The sequence below is a fragment of the Sinocyclocheilus rhinocerous genome, unplaced genomic scaffold (genome assembly GCF_001515625.1).
Source record: "Sinocyclocheilus rhinocerous isolate Xijiao unplaced genomic scaffold, SAMN03320098_v1.1 scaffold1635, whole genome shotgun sequence".
NCBI classification, from domain to species: domain Eukaryota; kingdom Metazoa; phylum Chordata; class Actinopteri; order Cypriniformes; family Cyprinidae; genus Sinocyclocheilus; species Sinocyclocheilus rhinocerous.
The window spans coordinates 1,381,989-1,399,725 of NW_015627629.1; the positions used below are offsets into that span (position 1 = coordinate 1,381,989).

The window sequence follows — 17,737 nt, forward strand, 5'->3', positions numbered from 1 at the left end:
TAACAGTGGTGGGAGGAATTTGGCATCTCTTTTAGTTCGCGCAATGGTATACTTGTGCAGTGACATTCTATGCAGAACCAGTGTTGCCAGACGTACGATAATTATCGTATGTGTACGATAATTTTGACCGTTGTACGATGTACGATCAATAATTTAAAAAAATCCCATAATGTAGGATAATTTCAGAATGTTGTGACTCTTCAAATGATGGTAGTTGTAATCATAGGGTTTCTATACTCACCCACGAAATCGGCTCATTACAGACACTATAAATGCGCTCGTGCACACCTCAGAGTGTGTTAAGAATTTAGGTGCACTATCCTGCGGTCCATGACGGCAAGAACCCCCTCAACATCTGGCAACACGCAGGCTTCCGATGACAGAGACTCACAGGTGGAGTTATCTAGTTTTTTTTATCTATTGTGGTAATTTGCAGGTTGTGTCAAAAAGTTGTTGGTCTAGATAAATAGCTGTATTCTGTACGTTTGACTCATGTACGATACTTTTCTTCCAAATACGATCATTTTGAGCTTCTGGTACGATACTTGGACATTTCCAATCTGGCAACACTGTGTAGAACAAAACACTGCACACTTCCTGAAAACATCATTCAGTCTGAGCACAGTTCCAGAGTCAGAGCAAAGAGAATAAGTTAAATCTAGTGGGAGAAGACTGCTCATTTAGGTGAGTTGTTACCCTTGAAGGTAAAGTATATTATTTATATCTTCAAAATTGAATATATCCACTGATTATATTGTATGTCACTGAATAATTATCAAGAGATGTCTTTCAAAGGGATAAGATTACACTCTCAAACAAGTCCCTTATCTTTTAGGCCTTTGAAAACAAAACATAGCATAACATAGAGCTGTGACATCTCGCCAGACGTGACACCTTTATCTGTTTTTCGTTGTAGTTTATCATTAGAAAAAAAAAATGCCTCCACCTCTTGTAAACAAGAAACCCAGGAACGAATCCACCACAAAAGACAAAACAGGCACTCTCGACGACCCTTTGAAATTCTTGGATCAGGACTACCAGGAGCTGCGGAAGAGCTGCATCACCAATAAAAAGAGATTTGTTGATGACAAGTTCCCTCCAGACAGCAGCTCCATTGACCCAAAGAAGAAACTTGAACTGGATCTGGACCAAATCAAGTGGTTGAGGCCATCAGTAAGTTACCTGTATTGACTTAACATCTTCAGACCTTCAGTAACTTGTTTGAAAGAATCATTGTCAAAGTATGGCCAAATGTCTCTGTAGGCTTGTCAGAACAGGTTCACCTGTCACATTTCCCAGCATTTCTGATTTACAATAGTGGAAAGATATCTCAAGTGTCTTGAAAGCAGACCCAAAGTGCATTATATGAATCTAAATGTCTTTTTCTGGTATTCCTAAATCACTTGGCCAAATTTCATTGTATTTTCACTGTTTAGAAAATAGTAGCAGACCCTCAGCTTATTGTACAGGGGGTGTCCAGGTTTGACTATTCCCAAGGATCTTATTTAGGTATGTTTATTTATGTATTTCTATACATACTCCAGTAGCCATGATATCTACCCCGTAAATGATGTCACTGCATATACACCAGAAAGCCTTTGGTCAACTCATTGAAATATCTATTTCTTTAATATTTGTGCCTTTACCTTAGGAAATTGCTGGTTTCTTGCTTCAGTCGGGGCTTTAACATTTAAGAAGGACGTCATGGACCAGGTCATGTCAGCTGACCAGTCATCTGGCAAAGATTATGCAGGGATATTTCAATTCAGAGTGAGTTCTTTGGTCTTTTCAGTATAACTGAATACTGTTTTAAAATGACATCAGTCCTTAAGCCCAATGTTGTGCTTAATTTGTATAGTTCTGGCGGTTTGGGAAATGGATTGATGTTGTCATTGATGACAAACTTCCAACAATCAATGGCGAACTCGTTTTTGTCCTTTCAAAAACATCTAATGAGTTTTGGCCTGCCTTACTGGAGAAAGCTTATGCCAAGTAGGTGCCAGTATGTTGTGGTAAAATATTTTTTCTTATAGCATCAAATTATGTTTGTTTATTGAACATGAAATGATTTCACCATGACTTTATGGCCTTTAGTAAATGTTTTTTTTTTTATATAACTTGATTTTAAAGCTGCCTTACAGATGGAAGTATTTATAATTTTACATTGTCACAAACATAAGTCATTTTATAATCATCAAAAATTTGAGTATTCCAACAGCATGTTTGGTCCACTGTAGTATATACTTGATATGTAGAATGCTTTTTACAGGGTGTGCGGCTCCTATGCTGACATGCATGCTGGTCATGTGTCTGAGGCTCTGCTAGACTTCACCGGTGGCGTCCATGTGTGCTTTGAACTAGAAAAACCTGCTATTGATTTGTGGAGCCTGATGGACCGTGCAGCCAAAACAAAGGCTCTGATGGCCTGTGGCTCCCATCAGGGGGTAAGCAGTGACCTAAGGCTTGATCTTTCATTAACAGATATTATCATCTTGATCATCTAAAGCAGTGGTTTTCAAACCGGTCCTGCGAGCACCCCCAGCACAGCACATTTTCTGTGTCTCCCTTATCTATCACACCTGATTCAACTCATCAGCTCATTAGTAGAGACTGCAAGACCTGAAATGGGTGTGTCAGATATAGGGAGACATACAAAATGTGAGGTGCTTGGGGTGCTTGCAGGACCGGTTTGAAAACCACTGATCTAAAGCACTGTAATTGAAGCATTTTGTTAGGTTTTGCATTAAAGAGTTCAAAGTCTAACTAAATCTAAATGAATACCGTGAACATTTTTACAATGTATGATGCAGGGCACAATGTAGAGCATTAGTAATACATAAAACAATGCTTTTTTTTAAATTTCCTGCTACATATTTCACTTTGGCAGCATTACTGATATGATACGTCTCTTTTTTCTTACCATATCAGGAAAAATCTGAGAATGTATTACCCAATGGTATTGTTCAGGGCCATGCATATACAGTGACAGGGGTTTTTAAGGTAAGTGCCATCACATTTCATAGCTTTCAAAATAACCCAGGTTTTTAATAGCAAGTTAGATCAACTGTGTTCCAATTTTGCTTTTAGGAGCACATCCCTTAATTTCTTAAAATTCAGAACCAAGCCATTCATTCTCATCCATTTGTATTTTTTAATGTATCAAATAATTAATATATATATATATAGAACTATATGTAAAGGCATTAAGCTAAGTTACATGGCCTCTGTTTTATGTAATCTTTGCTTTATTTTATTAATGTGATATAATTTTGTATACACAATTCTAGCTTTTTGAGACACATATTTTGATGTTTTCACAAAATGTCTTTCAAAAATGTGTTTAAGGTCAAATGTGTAAAAATTTAAATGTCAGTTTCTAGCTAGATAGATTCCTTTGACAATTCCATGACAAAAATACTTGAATCCCTTTAAAAAAATCTAATCTAGTTGTCTTGCAACGGCAGTCTTTTCTGAGTTTGTTCACCAAAGAAACACCACTATTTTAATTGATAACTTAAAAATGTTGTTTTAAAACATTTAACTTTTTATTGCATTCCCAAGTAGTGCCCTCAAGGCTCTGTTCTGGAACCTGTTTTCATTAAGCAAGAGGTTGATTTTGAGTGGTAATACTCTTGTTCTATAATAAGTATAATCGTTCCATATTGACAGGCTTATAATATAAAAAAGGTGTTTCGCAACAGACTCGCTTTGTTCTTCTTTTAATCATAGTTGTAATTGTGTAGACCAGTGTTTATTTACTGATTGCCTTCAGCTACAGATGAGCTCCACCCTTTGGTATGTCCTTTTTGTACTCATTCATGTGTATCTCTTACGTCAGGTCTGTGATTTTACAAGAGTAGTTTCTTGAAATAATTTGTTGTCCTTGATTTAACTCAAAGCATTGTGTGCAGGCAGTTCAGTCCTGTGGTAAAAGGTTATTTCATAATGATCCTGGTGAAATACCTATATGGCATATTCTGAGTTTAGGTGACATCCCACAGAATAAGTATCAGCCCATGATAAGGGTTTAAAGAGTTCATAAGCATTTTGAATTAAAAGTGTCACTGTGTAACAGGTAACATGCCAAGGAAAACCGGTAAGGCTGGTGAGAGTGCTGAATCCGTGGGGAATGGGCGAGTGGAACGGTGCCTGGAGTGACAAGTAAGACTCACATGAAACTATATAGACTCACTAATCACAACATTGATCAAGTGACATTGTTTGTTTGTAACACTGGATAATTAATGATTATATGAATCAGAGGTTTGGGAGTTGTATTAGGTTTTTAGTATGCTAAACAACTTAAACAAAGTTAGCTGGTTAGGCTACAAACAGTAGATCTTTAAAACTAAATATAGCTTAATATGATGGATTGTAACTGCTATACAGTACATTTTCATGTCCCTGTCATATATGAATTATATAGGATAAAATAAGAAGTATACAAATCTGAATTTCATATTAATTTCTTTTTCTATGGCTCATTCTTCACAATATCACAATTTTATAAAATTTTAAATAATTCCACTACTTGGGATTTGTGTGGATGCTGCCATTTTTGGCATGTTACCATTCAAAATGTATTACAAAATATTCCAGGTGTTCCTTTTTATTTATTTATTTAAACCAAATTCAATCTTTTTTTTTTCATGTAAGACCTGAAATTTGTTGTTACAACCAACCAACCAAGAAAAACCAACGTCACCAAGTTACATCACCAACGGTCACTGTCATTCATATCGTTGGAAATTGCCAACCATCATTAATTAAATTATGTTATGAACGAATGACCTTTTTGTCATCTTTTGTGGCAGGTTGCCTTGAGTCATTCTTTTGTAATAGGCTTTCCCTTTATCAAACAAAAGCTAGTTCAGTAGTGACACTTTTTTGGTGGGGAAAAAAGCACGAAAGCACAAACATCGATTAGCAAAAGAGTTTTTGCACTGTGGTCTCTTTAAAATATTCCAGCTTGTTAAAATGACAAAATTCTATATGATAATTTAAGATAAGATGGTTTAAATGAAGCTCCAAACATAGTTTCAGGAGGAGCCTAATCATTCAGTGTAACTGCTATACAGTACATTTTCATGTCCCTGTCATATATGAATTATATAGGATAAAATAAGAAGTATACAAATCTGAATTTCATATTAATTTCTTTTTCTATGGCTCATTCTTCACAATTTTATAAAATTTTAAATAATTCCACTACTTGGGTTTTGTGTGGATGCTGCCATTTTTGGCATGTTACCATTCAAAATGTATTACAAAATATTCCAGGTGTTCCTTTTTATTTATTTATTTAAACCAAATTCAATCTTTTTTTTTTCATGTAAGACCTGAAATTTGTTGTTACAACCAACCAACCAAGAAAAACCAACGTCACCAAGTTACATCACCAACGGTCACTGTCATTCATATCGTTGGAAATTGCCAACCATCATTAATTAAATTATGTTATGAACGAATGACCTTTTTGTCATCTTTTGTGGCAGGTTGCCTTGAGTCATTCTTTTGTAATAGGCTTTCCCTTTATCAAACAAAAGCTAGTTCAGTAGTGACACTTTTTTGGTGGGGAAAAAAGCACGAAAGCACAAACATCGATTAGCAAAAGAGTTTTTGCACTGTGGTCTCTTTAAAATATTCCAGCTTGTTAAAATGACAAAATTCTATATGATAATTTAAGATAAGATGGTTTAAATGAAGCTCCAAACATAGTTTCAGGAGGAGCCTAATCATTCAGTCCTGTCAATCATCATTTCAAGCGTACATAAGCAGCAGTAACTGAGCCGTCCCAGCGACAATTCTTCCAGCATCCCTCCACCTCCCCATCTCCTCCTCTATTCCATTCTTTCTCTTTCTATGTAATACAGCTGAGGGGGTTAAAGGTAGGGTAGGCGATTTCAGACCAGCAATGGCAAAAGCATAAGATCCTATGCCCCCTGCAAATCACTCTCCAAAGCCACGCCTCCTCCAAAACACATGAATGCGCACAAGCAGACCAGAGGCTAACCAGTGACACAATGAGAGATGGCGTTGGTGGAGGGTTGAATGCAGTGCTGTCAGATTACCTCATGTCTCATTCACTGGTGAGAAAACATTCCAGTACAAAACGCATAATATTACAGTAATAATGCCTTCCTCCTCGCTCTGTCTGCAATAGCGTAATGAAATGCGCTGATGACGTATCATGTCTGCGCAAACAGGGTGCAGATACCATTGCTAACTTAATTTTGCATGCTGTTTATTTCTGTGCCATTGAAAATCCAGCTATAACCTTTTAGAAAAAATACTACCATAAAATAAATAAATTCTCTTTATTTGCTATTATTTACTCATTATTACTTATTATTTACTATTTGTTCATTTAGCACAACCCCATGTACAATTTTAATATGCTTTTGCACGACTTTCAGGTCATCGCTGTGGAACAAAGTGAGTGAAAATGAGCGAACCAAGTGTCGTTCTTTGGCCAATGATGGAGAGTTCTGGTATGGCATTAACTGTAGTTTCAGATGTGACCTCTTGCTGCATGAAACATGAATCAAATAACACATATTTTACTGCAGGATGTCAATGCAGGACTTCACTAAAAATTTTGAAGAAACTGATATTTGCTGCCTCAGTCCTGATTTTCTGGACAGCTCTTCTAAATGCAGCTGGACAACAGCACGCTACAATGGCAGTTGGGAATCTGGGACTACAGCTGGTGGCTGCATCAATAATAAAGGTAGCTCATATGTGCATAGAGAGAGAGAGGCAAGTGATCATTTCATACAATTGCATATAACACAAATACTTTATTAATACAAATATTAGATACAGCATGCATATGCAAAATGAAATTAATGGTCCATGGTGTTTGATTTAAATGTTGAACAAGCTATCTACATACTTTTGGCCATATGGTGTGTGTGCATCCTGTATATATGTATACTCTATGTACCACAAAGGTCTGATTCAATGGATGTCTTGTAGCATGAAATTAATGGTCCATGGTGTTTGATTTAAATGTTGAACAAGCTATCTACATACTTTTGGCCATATGGTGTGTGTGCGTGTGTGCATCCTGTATATATGTATACTCTATGTACCACAAAGGTCTGATTCAATGGATGTCTTGTAGACTCTTTCTGGACAAACCCTCAGTTTCGGGTGAGGATTGAGGAGCTCGATGAGGAATGTGCTAGTGGCCAGTGTCCTGAAAACATACTGGTGTCCCTCATGCAGATCCATGAGAACAGATACAGAAGTCTTGTTTCTAATTACTCCATCGGCTTCAGTGTTTATCTGGTCAGTATTAACAATAACTCTACTGGACTCACAGAAAATCTCACTGAATACAGTCATTTTGGTTTCCACTTATTAATGGTGTGTGTTCCATGTTTTTCTACTTTAACAGATACCTCCAGAGGCAAGTAAAATACAATTCAAGCTCAATAGTATTAAACTCTATAACCACATCTGTTTTGCTTTGTAAGTAAATAAATTACTTGATATTTATAATATTTCATTCTTTAGATGAAAGATGAAAAGTTTCCTGCCAAGTTCTTCTACCACAGACGTTCCGTGGAAGATAGTGGGAACTTCATCGATACAAGACATGTGATGAAATTCTTCAAGCTTGAACCAGGAGAGTATCTCATTGTACCCACTACTTTCAATCCTAAAGAGTCTGCAAAATTCATGCTGTCCATCTTCACAAAGACTGAATCCCACAGGAGAAAAAAGAAACCTGCAATGACATATGTATGAGGTTATAAATAAGTGTCAATAAACAGTTCTGTGGTCAGCCTCCTCTGAACCTACTACCTTTACCAGTTTACCCATCTAGATTTTTCACCTCTGTAACCACTCAAATGGGATTTGGAGTAACCAAGCTTGTTATACTCTTTTTCTTCTACATCCCTTCTGTACTATATTTTGTTCATCAGTGAGCTGTGAAATTAATGTTATTAGTTACCTTTGTTGTTTATTTGTTAGGTTTTTGATGTTCTGTCATGCTATAACTTTGTGTATGGGTCAAGTCAGACATAAAGTAACATAAAGAAACCTTGCCAACAGCCATTTCAGTATGTATGTAGCCAATCAGAAGGTCATGTTTGCAAAATTGTAAAAAAATAAATAAATAAATAAAATAAAAATACTACATATGTTACTCAACGGTCAAATTAAAGCCAGTATGTTCTCAAGTGGTACACTACCAAAGAATAATAAAAATATAAATGTAAACGTTAATTCACCGGCTATTTTTACGTTTTCGAATCTGTGATTTCAATTTCATTTTTATTATATAAGCTGCTCGCTTCATATGCCGAAACAGGCTATAGCCTACAAACGTTCTCTGCAAAAAGCGAACAACAACAAAGTCTGTGAACTTGATTTTCTGAAGGCAAGCATAGGCTAAATGCTAGATTCGGCGCTTATCATATCGATAATGAAACCAGACAGACGACGACGACTCACGGGAGAAGTTTGTACAAACTAGATATTGTTCCAAATCCAGTTATTTATTGAATATTATTGGTGTTTTACTCCATTTAGCTTATGGAGGGATAAGTGGACTGGAACACTGTAGTCGCGGTTTTTTTACACTAGAGGGCAGTAGTTTACTAAATAATTAATGGACGCCGCAACAGAAACGTGAGAGCACATGAGTGTCGTTTACATCTAGTACTGAGATCAGTCTCTTGTGATCCAGTCATAAGCAGTCAGCTGTGTACACCTGTAACATGAGTCTCAATGCGTCTCCTTGGTTGACCAGGTACGAGTCTGATTTCAGAGGAGCATGGTTTTGTACCAAAATCATCACAGAATCAAAGTGTTTCCGGGGGTTGAGAGATTGGCTGGTTATTGTTGGTATGCAGTACAAACCTGTTCACTGTCCTGAAGAGTTAAGCTCCAACACTAATTAATTCCACATGAACCAAAGGAATCGAGGTCTTCAGACTCACTAGAAACATCCAGGCTAGTGGTGGAGCGGGTTGGAACTACTCTGCAGGATATTGGCCCTCCAGGAGCAGGATTGAACACCTCTTAAATGCAGCATTGATGGCAAAAAAGCATGTCTTCCCATTAACACAGTTCAGAAGTAGTTTACTCTGACTAAATTAATAAAAAAAAATTAAATACAGTATTTCATTATATTATAGTAGATAAGTAACCATCAATAGACTGTTTTTTTTTTTTGGAAGGGCTTGAAATAGACATATTTATGATCACAAAACATTTTGGGCTTTGTTACCTTTGTCCACTTTTGCATCCCCTCATACGGACCCAAGTGTAAAACCAGGTGTAAATGGGGTGTTAGAAGGACCAATAGATACTATTTAAAGTGATTGTAAAAATTTTTTTAATATTAAGGTATTATTAGAAATTAAATTGTATAATATGGAGTAATATTTTCTAGTCAAGCGGATGGTGTAAGGAGGGTATGTAAACACTAGATAACGTTTTATAGACCTAAAGCCTCCCGTTTGCATGCATGAGCCTCTTACTATAATCACAATGTGTGTATGTTCATGTTGACACAGCACACAAAGCACACTGAGCCACTGCACGTGTACAGCATTTACTTGTTTTCATGTTTTGCATTTTTCTGTGTCATATTTAATGTAATTTGCATTTCTGAGGAACTTAAGTTTCACAGTCAGTCACTTTTTTTTTCAGAAAACTGAACTTGTCTTGATTAGTCTCTTGCTTGATTTCACTTTAGAAAGTTTGACCCTCGGATGACCTCTGACCTCCTCTGCCGACACAAGCACAAAAAGCAGGATATCTATCCGAATGAGGACTTCCAGACCAGCTTCACAAAGAAACTGGTAAGATAGATGCGAGAGCTGCAGCTACCTATTTGTTATGTGACACACACAATACAGTCACTTAGTTTTTTTTTTTTTTACTTTTGGCTGGAGGGAAATTCTGAGTTTAAATGTAAATAAATGGTGGCGTTTACACTATTTAATTTAAATGAGATTCCCCTTTGCATATATGAACCCATTTAAAAATTAATGATAATAAAGTTTTCTTTTAATATTGTGCTTTAAAATGGTGCTTTTGGTTATGTGTTGGTTTCATAGAATATGCATTCAAAAATCTGATTTCACCACCCATTTTTGGGCCCTTGAGATGTAGCACTGGTTAGTAGCCTTCTGCATTGCTTCAGAATGTGACCGGTCAGCCCTCAGGCTCTTACTGCTGGACATCAGCTGTTAATAACTCTCTGCACCCTGCAGAGGACTGCCAGGTCATGGAGTTTGCTGGGGTTAAACCCCATTAACAGCCCAAGTGGAGCCATCTGCGCTGTCACTGCAGCTGATTCTCTGGGTAATCCCATAAACGTAGCCTTTCAGGTTTTAGTACTTCTGTTGCATCTATAGACATGTATACAGAAGATCTTATTTAGTGGTTAAACCGTGCCATTTCTTATTTCTCATCACATTCTATGTTATGTCTCTTCACTTAAAGGCAGGGTATGTGATTTTTCAAAAACACTTTAGAAAACTGATTCGGGCCGAAAGCAAAACAAACTTGTGTAGCCAATCTGCAATAAGGGGCGTGTCTACTCGTGATGTGGAGGCGAGAGCTTTCAGTGCATGGGACGGACATTAGCCGAGCCGAGCGACAGAAAGATAGAGATGGCGGATAAAAAACAAAAGAGGAAAACGTCTGCGGAACGATAAGGCAAGAAGTAGGACCCGTGTAAATATCGGATCAGCTTTCCAGCGCTGGAGAGAACTCAAGGAGCGGAGGCCTGCGATCGGACGCCGAGGTTGCTATGTTTCTTCTCAGTAGGTGAGTAACACCGTGTCTACAACAACTAAAGTCTGCCTACACTGGACGCGATCAAACAACCGTTGAAAACCATTTGAAACGTGTGTCAGCACGTCATAAATAGAACCCGGCAGCAGCTTTCTGTCGGGGATTTGTTGCGCCGCACCGCTCACGTCCGTAGACACGGTGTAACATTGGCTTTGCTTTGTTTCACAGAACTAATCGTTGCCTGGGTTGCGTACGTATATGTGGGGCGGAGCTATCAAAATAGGGGCAAGACCCTTTTGGGGTAGAGGCGTGTTTGTTTTGGTGATTTCAAATATCAACATTGGCTACCAGAAATCGCTTACCCTGCCTCTAATGGAACCAAATGCACATTTCACGTGAATAAATACTGCAGGGGGCGCTGTTGGTCACTCACGGTTTCCACAAAATAATGTTCTTTTTAGCAACACCATATGACCCTTTAAGCATGTGCATCCACAAAAATGCAGCAAATTGTTAAAACATTAGGGATAGTTCACCCAACAATGAAAATTCAGATGACGGTAGCCATTGACTTCCATAGTTTTTGTTTCCATACTATGGAAGTCAATTTCTACCGTTTGGTTACCAACATTCTTCAAAATATCTTCTTTTGCACTGAACCGAAGAAATAAACTCATACAGGTTTGGAACAACTTGGGGTGAGTAAATGATGAAAAAAGTTTCATTTTTGGGTGAACTATGTCTTTAATTAAATGAGACAATTCTGGTAACATTACAACACACATACATAAAATAAAATACACAAATAAAAATGATTAAAAACTATTTGAATAAATACTTAAAAAAAATACATATAAGTTTTAAAAAAAATACATATAAATATAGTAAATAAATAAATTAAATAAATAAATACTGGATGAGTGTCCACCTCTTGTCGGTTAAATCCATATATATGAATCAATCTGCTCATGCTTTTCCCCAAGGCAGCCAACAGGTGGCACTGTAGAGACTACAGTAGCGCACGTGCACCTTGAGAGTGTGGAGCCTACAAAAATTAAATATTCAAATGTCCAATGACTTGCTTTCTGAATTACATGTAACAGAACTGAAGATTGCTTTAGAAAATGTAAATGTCAAATTTAGAGTGAAATTTTCTGGTTTCATGTAAATGACTATGGCTCAATACTAGTTCTCATTTTTAACAATACCAGCTCACATTTTTACGCAGAAGATGCCTCACTTCCCCTGCAACAATTACTATGGAAAACCCACGCTTCCTCTTTCTCTCTGGCTTAATCATGCCAGATGTCAAAGGTGCTCTCTACAAATGGGTTATGAAGTAGGGCCTGAAACTCTTAAAATAGTCTAATTAAGTTTTTTTTTTTTAAACAAACGAAGAGTAAAAACAGGGTTTTGTAATTTTTATCAATAAATATTAAACAAACAAAACCACAACACAATGTCAGAATGAATAACAGGGTTGAAAATTTAGTCTTTCTACAGTAACTTAGGTAATGTTGTTGAATAATTGAGCTTGGCCAATGCATTCAACGCAATTAAAATACAATAAGCAATAGTCAGAATACATAATTTTTAAGAATTAAGTTGTCTCCCAACCATGTAGAAAAGGTTCAAATGTTAGACGTTTTGTGCTAACAGAGCTGTACACAAAATGAAGTACACAGATTTATGTTTAAAGGTATTAAAGGGGTCATATGATGCTTCTAAAAAGAACATTATTTTGTGTATTTGGTGTAATGAAATGTTTATGCGGTTTAAAGTTCAAAAAACACATTATTTTCCACATACTGTACATTATTGTTTCTCCTCTATGCCCCGCCTTTTTGAAACGCGTCGATTTTTACAAAACTCATCGGTCTGAAAAGCGAGGTGTGCTCTGATTGGCCAGCTATCCAGTGCGTTGTGATTGGCCGAATACCTCAAGCGCGAGACGGAAATGTTACGCCCCTCACATACTGTTGATGCCGTGTCCGGCCGGAGCGACGAGACATAAACATTAAAACCCATTACAAACGAGGCATTTGTTGCATCCAGTGGGAACATAATTACTGATTATAATGACTTATACTGTCATTTTACGCGTTGCGTTGCATCGCGCCGCGTAAACATAAAACTCTGTATGCATTTGTGATCGGAGAAATGACAAACAACAAGCCCTACTCTACACTGCCAAAAAAACTCGCTTTAAACGCGGCTGGCGAATTCAACGAAGGCGGATTCGACGAAGGAGCGGCAACCACATGTGACGACCCTGGAGTGGACTCCGCTCCGAAGCAGATATCGTCCTCTTTTGGAAGACCAAACAAAGTAGTTTCGCTTTCACAACGAAGCACACAGCGCCTTCACGACATGGCGGCCGCAACAATACTACAGCGAGAATAAAAGTTACGCCTTCTTTCTTTGCGTGAACATTTGGGCGGCGTTATACAAATCTTCCCACATAGTGACGTAGATATGTGGGGGCGTGTTAGAACGAGCCGTTTTAGGTAGGTGTGGTTAACTCTTAACTTTTATAAAGAATATCTCTTTGGATTTGAGACTTTAGTCTTTGCAACTTTACAGATCTTCTTTATGCACCAAGAGCTTGTAACACTCCAAAGAGAAAGGAAAAATTGAAATCGCATCATATGACCCCTTTAAAGTCATTATTATAAATTAATAATTATTTAATTTAATAAATTAAAATCTTTTTACTACAATGAATCAAATAGCAAGACTTAATTAGATTTTTTTTTAAAATTAATTAAAAATATTTTACTATCAATATCAGTTCATTGTATCAATATCAAAACAGATAATGTCAAAAGTAAGACATTGTTATATGATTTTAATGTTAAACACAGAGGTCAAGAACTCTTCCCTTGAGAAGTTCCAAGTTCCCTTGAGAAATCACATACATACGTTTGATGCATTAAAAACACATTTTTATGGTCATCTTAATAAGTTGATGTTATAGTTCTCACTACAGATATGGGATCTAATGCATGGGACACAAAAGACTACCAGAATAGTGGAAAGTGCCAAATGTTGCTGTACAATTTTGGGGCAGTCGTGGTCTAATGGCAAGAGAATCAGACTTGTAACCCAAAGGTTGTGGGTTCGAGTCTCTGTACCAGCAGGGATTGTAGGTGGTGGTTTGAAGAGAATGACCAGCGCTCTCTTCCACCTTCAATACCACGACTTCCACCTTCAATACCACGAGCAAGGCACCGAACCCCCAACTGCTCCCCAGACGGCGCAGCAAAAATGCCTGCCCACTGCTCCGGGTGTGTGTGTGTTCACTTGGATGGGTTAAATGCAGAGCACAAATTACGAGTATGGGACACCATTTTTGGCTACACGTCACTTCAGCTGAAGGACTGCTGAACTGCTGACTGCTGAAAAGCACAACAATGATCCTTTTACATGCATGCAGAATATACATTGATCTTTACTGTGTATACTGTGTATACAAACAGAGGCTATTAAGATGGTAACTGATATGTTGGAAACAAATTATTAATAACACAAACTAACAGGATGGCTGGCTTTGACACTGTGACTTCTAATGAGATTACTCCGCACAGCAGGAAAGGATCTGTGACATACTGTTTTACATCATGGGCCATCTGGGCCTCTGATTGGTGGACAGTGGCATCATGTGTAGTGGTTCTATTCTGTTTCGCAGCAGACTGGCTGATAGCAGGTGTAAAAATATGCAGACACACCATTTACAGTGCAAAAAATAATCAAGCAATTAATTTTGTTGGAATGAAAGAATGCATCTAATCTTAGAAACACATTACACATCCATAAGTCTTTTTATAGGAGTATTCTGGATTCAATATAACTGAAGTGCGATCAACAATATTTGTGGCATAATGTTGACTACCAGAAAATATTCTTTAAATAATAAAGTGTGAGGCACGTACAATGCATGTTAATGCGATTTTACAGCTTTCTACATCCTGAAATGACCATTAAAATTACTAGTACAGCTTTACAGTTTAAATAATACACAGGTTCTAATAGAAGAACTAGTACTTTTATAAAATTCTATATTAATTATTTTGTTTGTAAGTGCTCAATTTATGCTCTTTAAAGTGATAATCAACATTATGCCACAAATGCTATTGATTGATCTTAACTTGTATTGAACCCGAAATATTTATACATACATTTTGTGATTCATAACTTAATAACAATATGCAATGCTTAATATTTAGGGTTTATAAAAAGCAGTATACTCTAAGAAACATCCATAAAAATATGGCCCGCTGTACTATGTTAATATGAAGGAATTAATATATAAATAGCATTTTTTTTTTTGTCAAATGTACTCTAATAATAAAATGTTTTATTTACAACTTTGAAAACAATATTGTTTACAGTCTACATTTTCAGTTTCTCTATGGATTTGTGGTCACACTTTAGTTTGGAGACCAATTCTCACTATTAACTAACTATTGACTATATGACTTTTGCCTGAATAAGCTCCTAATTTGCTGCTTATTAATATTTAGTAAGGATAGTTGTTAAGTTAGGTATGGGGTAGGATTAAGGGATCTAAAATATGGCCATGCAGAATAAGGCATTAATATGTGCTTTATAAGTACTAATAAGCAGCCAATATGCTAGTAATATGCATGCTAAGAGAATTGGTCCCTAAACTAAAGTGTTACCGATTTTTTTTCTTACAATGTAGTGAAGTAATAGTGATTAACAAGCAGCGCTACTAAACTAACTGATGAGTGAAGTGTGCAGGAAGTACACCTCAAAAACAACATGAGAAAAAGATTTGATCAAGATCTTAATCCACCCAAACACTGACTTGACTTAAAACTGTCAACCACAGCCAGTGTAGCCACACCCAAACAGGGCCTTATCCGTTACGCACTGTTGCCAGATCTCACAGAAAAAAATAAGCAACCTTAAAAAAAAGGTGCTTATGATAAGCATACATGGCAACATTGCAGTTATGCCCAAAACAATTACATTGGGCTTAGGTTAGCAGTAAAGGGCATTTAAAGCCACAAGCCGCCTGCAAGTCTGACAACACTGAAGCCATTGTTTACTGTAGAGAAAATGTTCTAATGCATTGTTCTTGCTTCAGGACACAACCCTCAAAAAAAGAAGGAGAGTCAGTTTCATAATAGCAGCCCTGCAAAGAAACAAATAAGTTAGATATTTTACAGTGCATACTAGACAAGCACAATGACTAGAATTAAGGCAGTGCAAGCGAAGTTACAGAGTTCTGTGAGGCAAAACGCAGCCAACTTCACAAAGCGATGGCGTCGGTAATGTGGCATTACATATGCCTGTCAGTGGGTGGCCTGCAGACAGATCTAAAGCTCCTGTCACGCACAGACTGCTGCTGGTGTGTGTGAACTAACATTAGGAAGTGTGCTTTTGCCTATCAAAGCCTGATGATGCTCTGTGTGCGAGGCAGTTATAATCAAACCATGAAACTTAACCCACAGTCTGAAGGAAGTGGTTGATAGATCCTCAAAACCGTAATTTCCAACTGTCAGTTTTGAATTCTATTGTGCTGTAAAATGCTACTGCACACTAGGGCTTGTCAGTGTATTCATTTTGTACAATTTACAGGTTAAAAATCTTATAAAACCTTACTCCCAGTCTTAAAAATTTGGTCCCTATGGGGTTAAAACAGTGAGACGCGATTGCAGTGGCTAAAGACATGTTGACAAAAAAAAAAAGGCTCGGATGGAATTAAAGAATGCTTCCTGTGTTGTTAATGCTTCCTACATTTTAATCAGAATGGTTTGCTGTGGACTGCAGACCAGTGATGTTTGATGATATCGAAATTAAATATATTAAAGGAATAATTTGCCCAAAAAAGAAAATTTGCTGAAAATGTACTCACCATCAGGCGATCCAAGGTGTAGATGAGTTTGTTTCTTTAATCAGAACAGATTTGGAGACATTTAGCATTACATCACTTGCTCACCAATGGCAGTGAATGGGTGCCGTCAGAATGAGAGTCCAAACAGCTGATAAAAACATCACAATAATATACAAGTAATCCACACAGCACCAGTCCATCAGTTAATGTCTTGTAAAGTGTAAAGTTGCATGTTTGTAATAAACAAATTCATAATAAAGACATTTTTAACTTCCATCTGTTGCTACCGGCTACTTTATACGTAATATTGCTTTATAGTGAAAACGTTGTCTTGTCTGAATCAGCAGAGAAATACACAAGCAGTTTACAAGTGAAAACAGCCCAACACAGTTTTGAAGAAATATGTCGGTAAATTTTGATGTGAGCGGACAACAGGGGATGGACTTTTTCACTGGAGGAAGTGTTATTATGGACTGCTATTTTGGCCAGAAGCATCAGTTTGAAGGTAAAATACTTTAATGATGAATTGCTTTTTTACAAACACACAGCTTTTTTAATGTCACAAGATGTTAATTGGACTGGAGTTGTGTGGATTATTTGCGATTATTGTGATGTTTTTATCAGCTGTTTGGACTCTCATTCTGACGGAACCCATTCACTGCAGAGGATCCATTGGTGAGCAAGTGATACAATATTATATTTCTGAAAATCTGTTCTGATGAAGAAACAAACTCATCTACTTCTGTGATGGCCAAGGGTGAGTACATTTTTATTTTTGGGTGGACAATTCCTTTTTGTAATTCACTTTTTGTAATTCTGTGTTTTAGAGTAATGTGATGTCTTCAATTATCTTCGTTTGGGGGGCTTTTTTAAACAAATATTGAGATATGCCATATTGATTAATCAATATATGATATAATCAATTAGATAACTTTTTTTTTGATTGACAGTCTAAATAACAGATACACTAACTGGTTATGTACTGTACTGCAGGGCTTTTTTTACACTGTGACACATCAGTGTTCTCCTTCAGGGACTTACAGCTCATATTAGCTTTTTTTCCACCTGCAGGTTTGCCAACACATCACTTACATGGCATGTCCATAGGGGAAA

The 17,737-nt window shown here is 37.0% G+C and overlaps 1 protein-coding gene and 1 long non-coding RNA gene across 3 annotated transcripts in view; both read left to right on the plus strand.

The window, feature by feature from the left end:
* Window positions 1-529: 529 nt before the first annotated feature.
* Window positions 530-8,226, plus strand: LOC107732422 (calpain-1 catalytic subunit-like). Of its 2 annotated transcripts, none has more exons than XM_016543765.1 (13): window positions 530-704; window positions 917-1,173; window positions 1,437-1,509; window positions 1,652-1,770; window positions 1,859-1,992; window positions 2,270-2,444; window positions 2,929-3,000; window positions 4,076-4,161; window positions 6,417-6,491; window positions 6,570-6,730; window positions 7,127-7,293; window positions 7,403-7,414; window positions 7,522-8,226. In XM_016543765.1, the coding sequence occupies exons 2-13, from the start codon at window positions 937-939 to the stop codon at window positions 7,753-7,755; spliced, it is 1,545 nt and encodes a 514-aa protein (XP_016399251.1). In that variant the 5' UTR covers window positions 530-704; window positions 917-936; the 3' UTR covers window positions 7,756-8,226. The 2 variants fall into 2 exon arrangements, with proteins under 2 accessions (XP_016399251.1, XP_016399244.1); XM_016543758.1 differs by having other exon boundaries at window positions 530-684.
* Window positions 8,227-8,700: 474 nt separating this feature from the next.
* The window catches only part of LOC107732457 (uncharacterized), a 13,617-nt gene continuing 4,580 nt past the window's right edge, over window positions 8,701-17,737 (plus strand). Inside the window, exons 1-2 of the long non-coding RNA XR_001638878.1 lie at window positions 8,701-8,764; window positions 9,716-9,821. This is a non-coding gene — a long non-coding RNA (uncharacterized LOC107732457). The remainder of the gene's footprint in view (window positions 8,765-9,715; window positions 9,822-17,737) is intronic.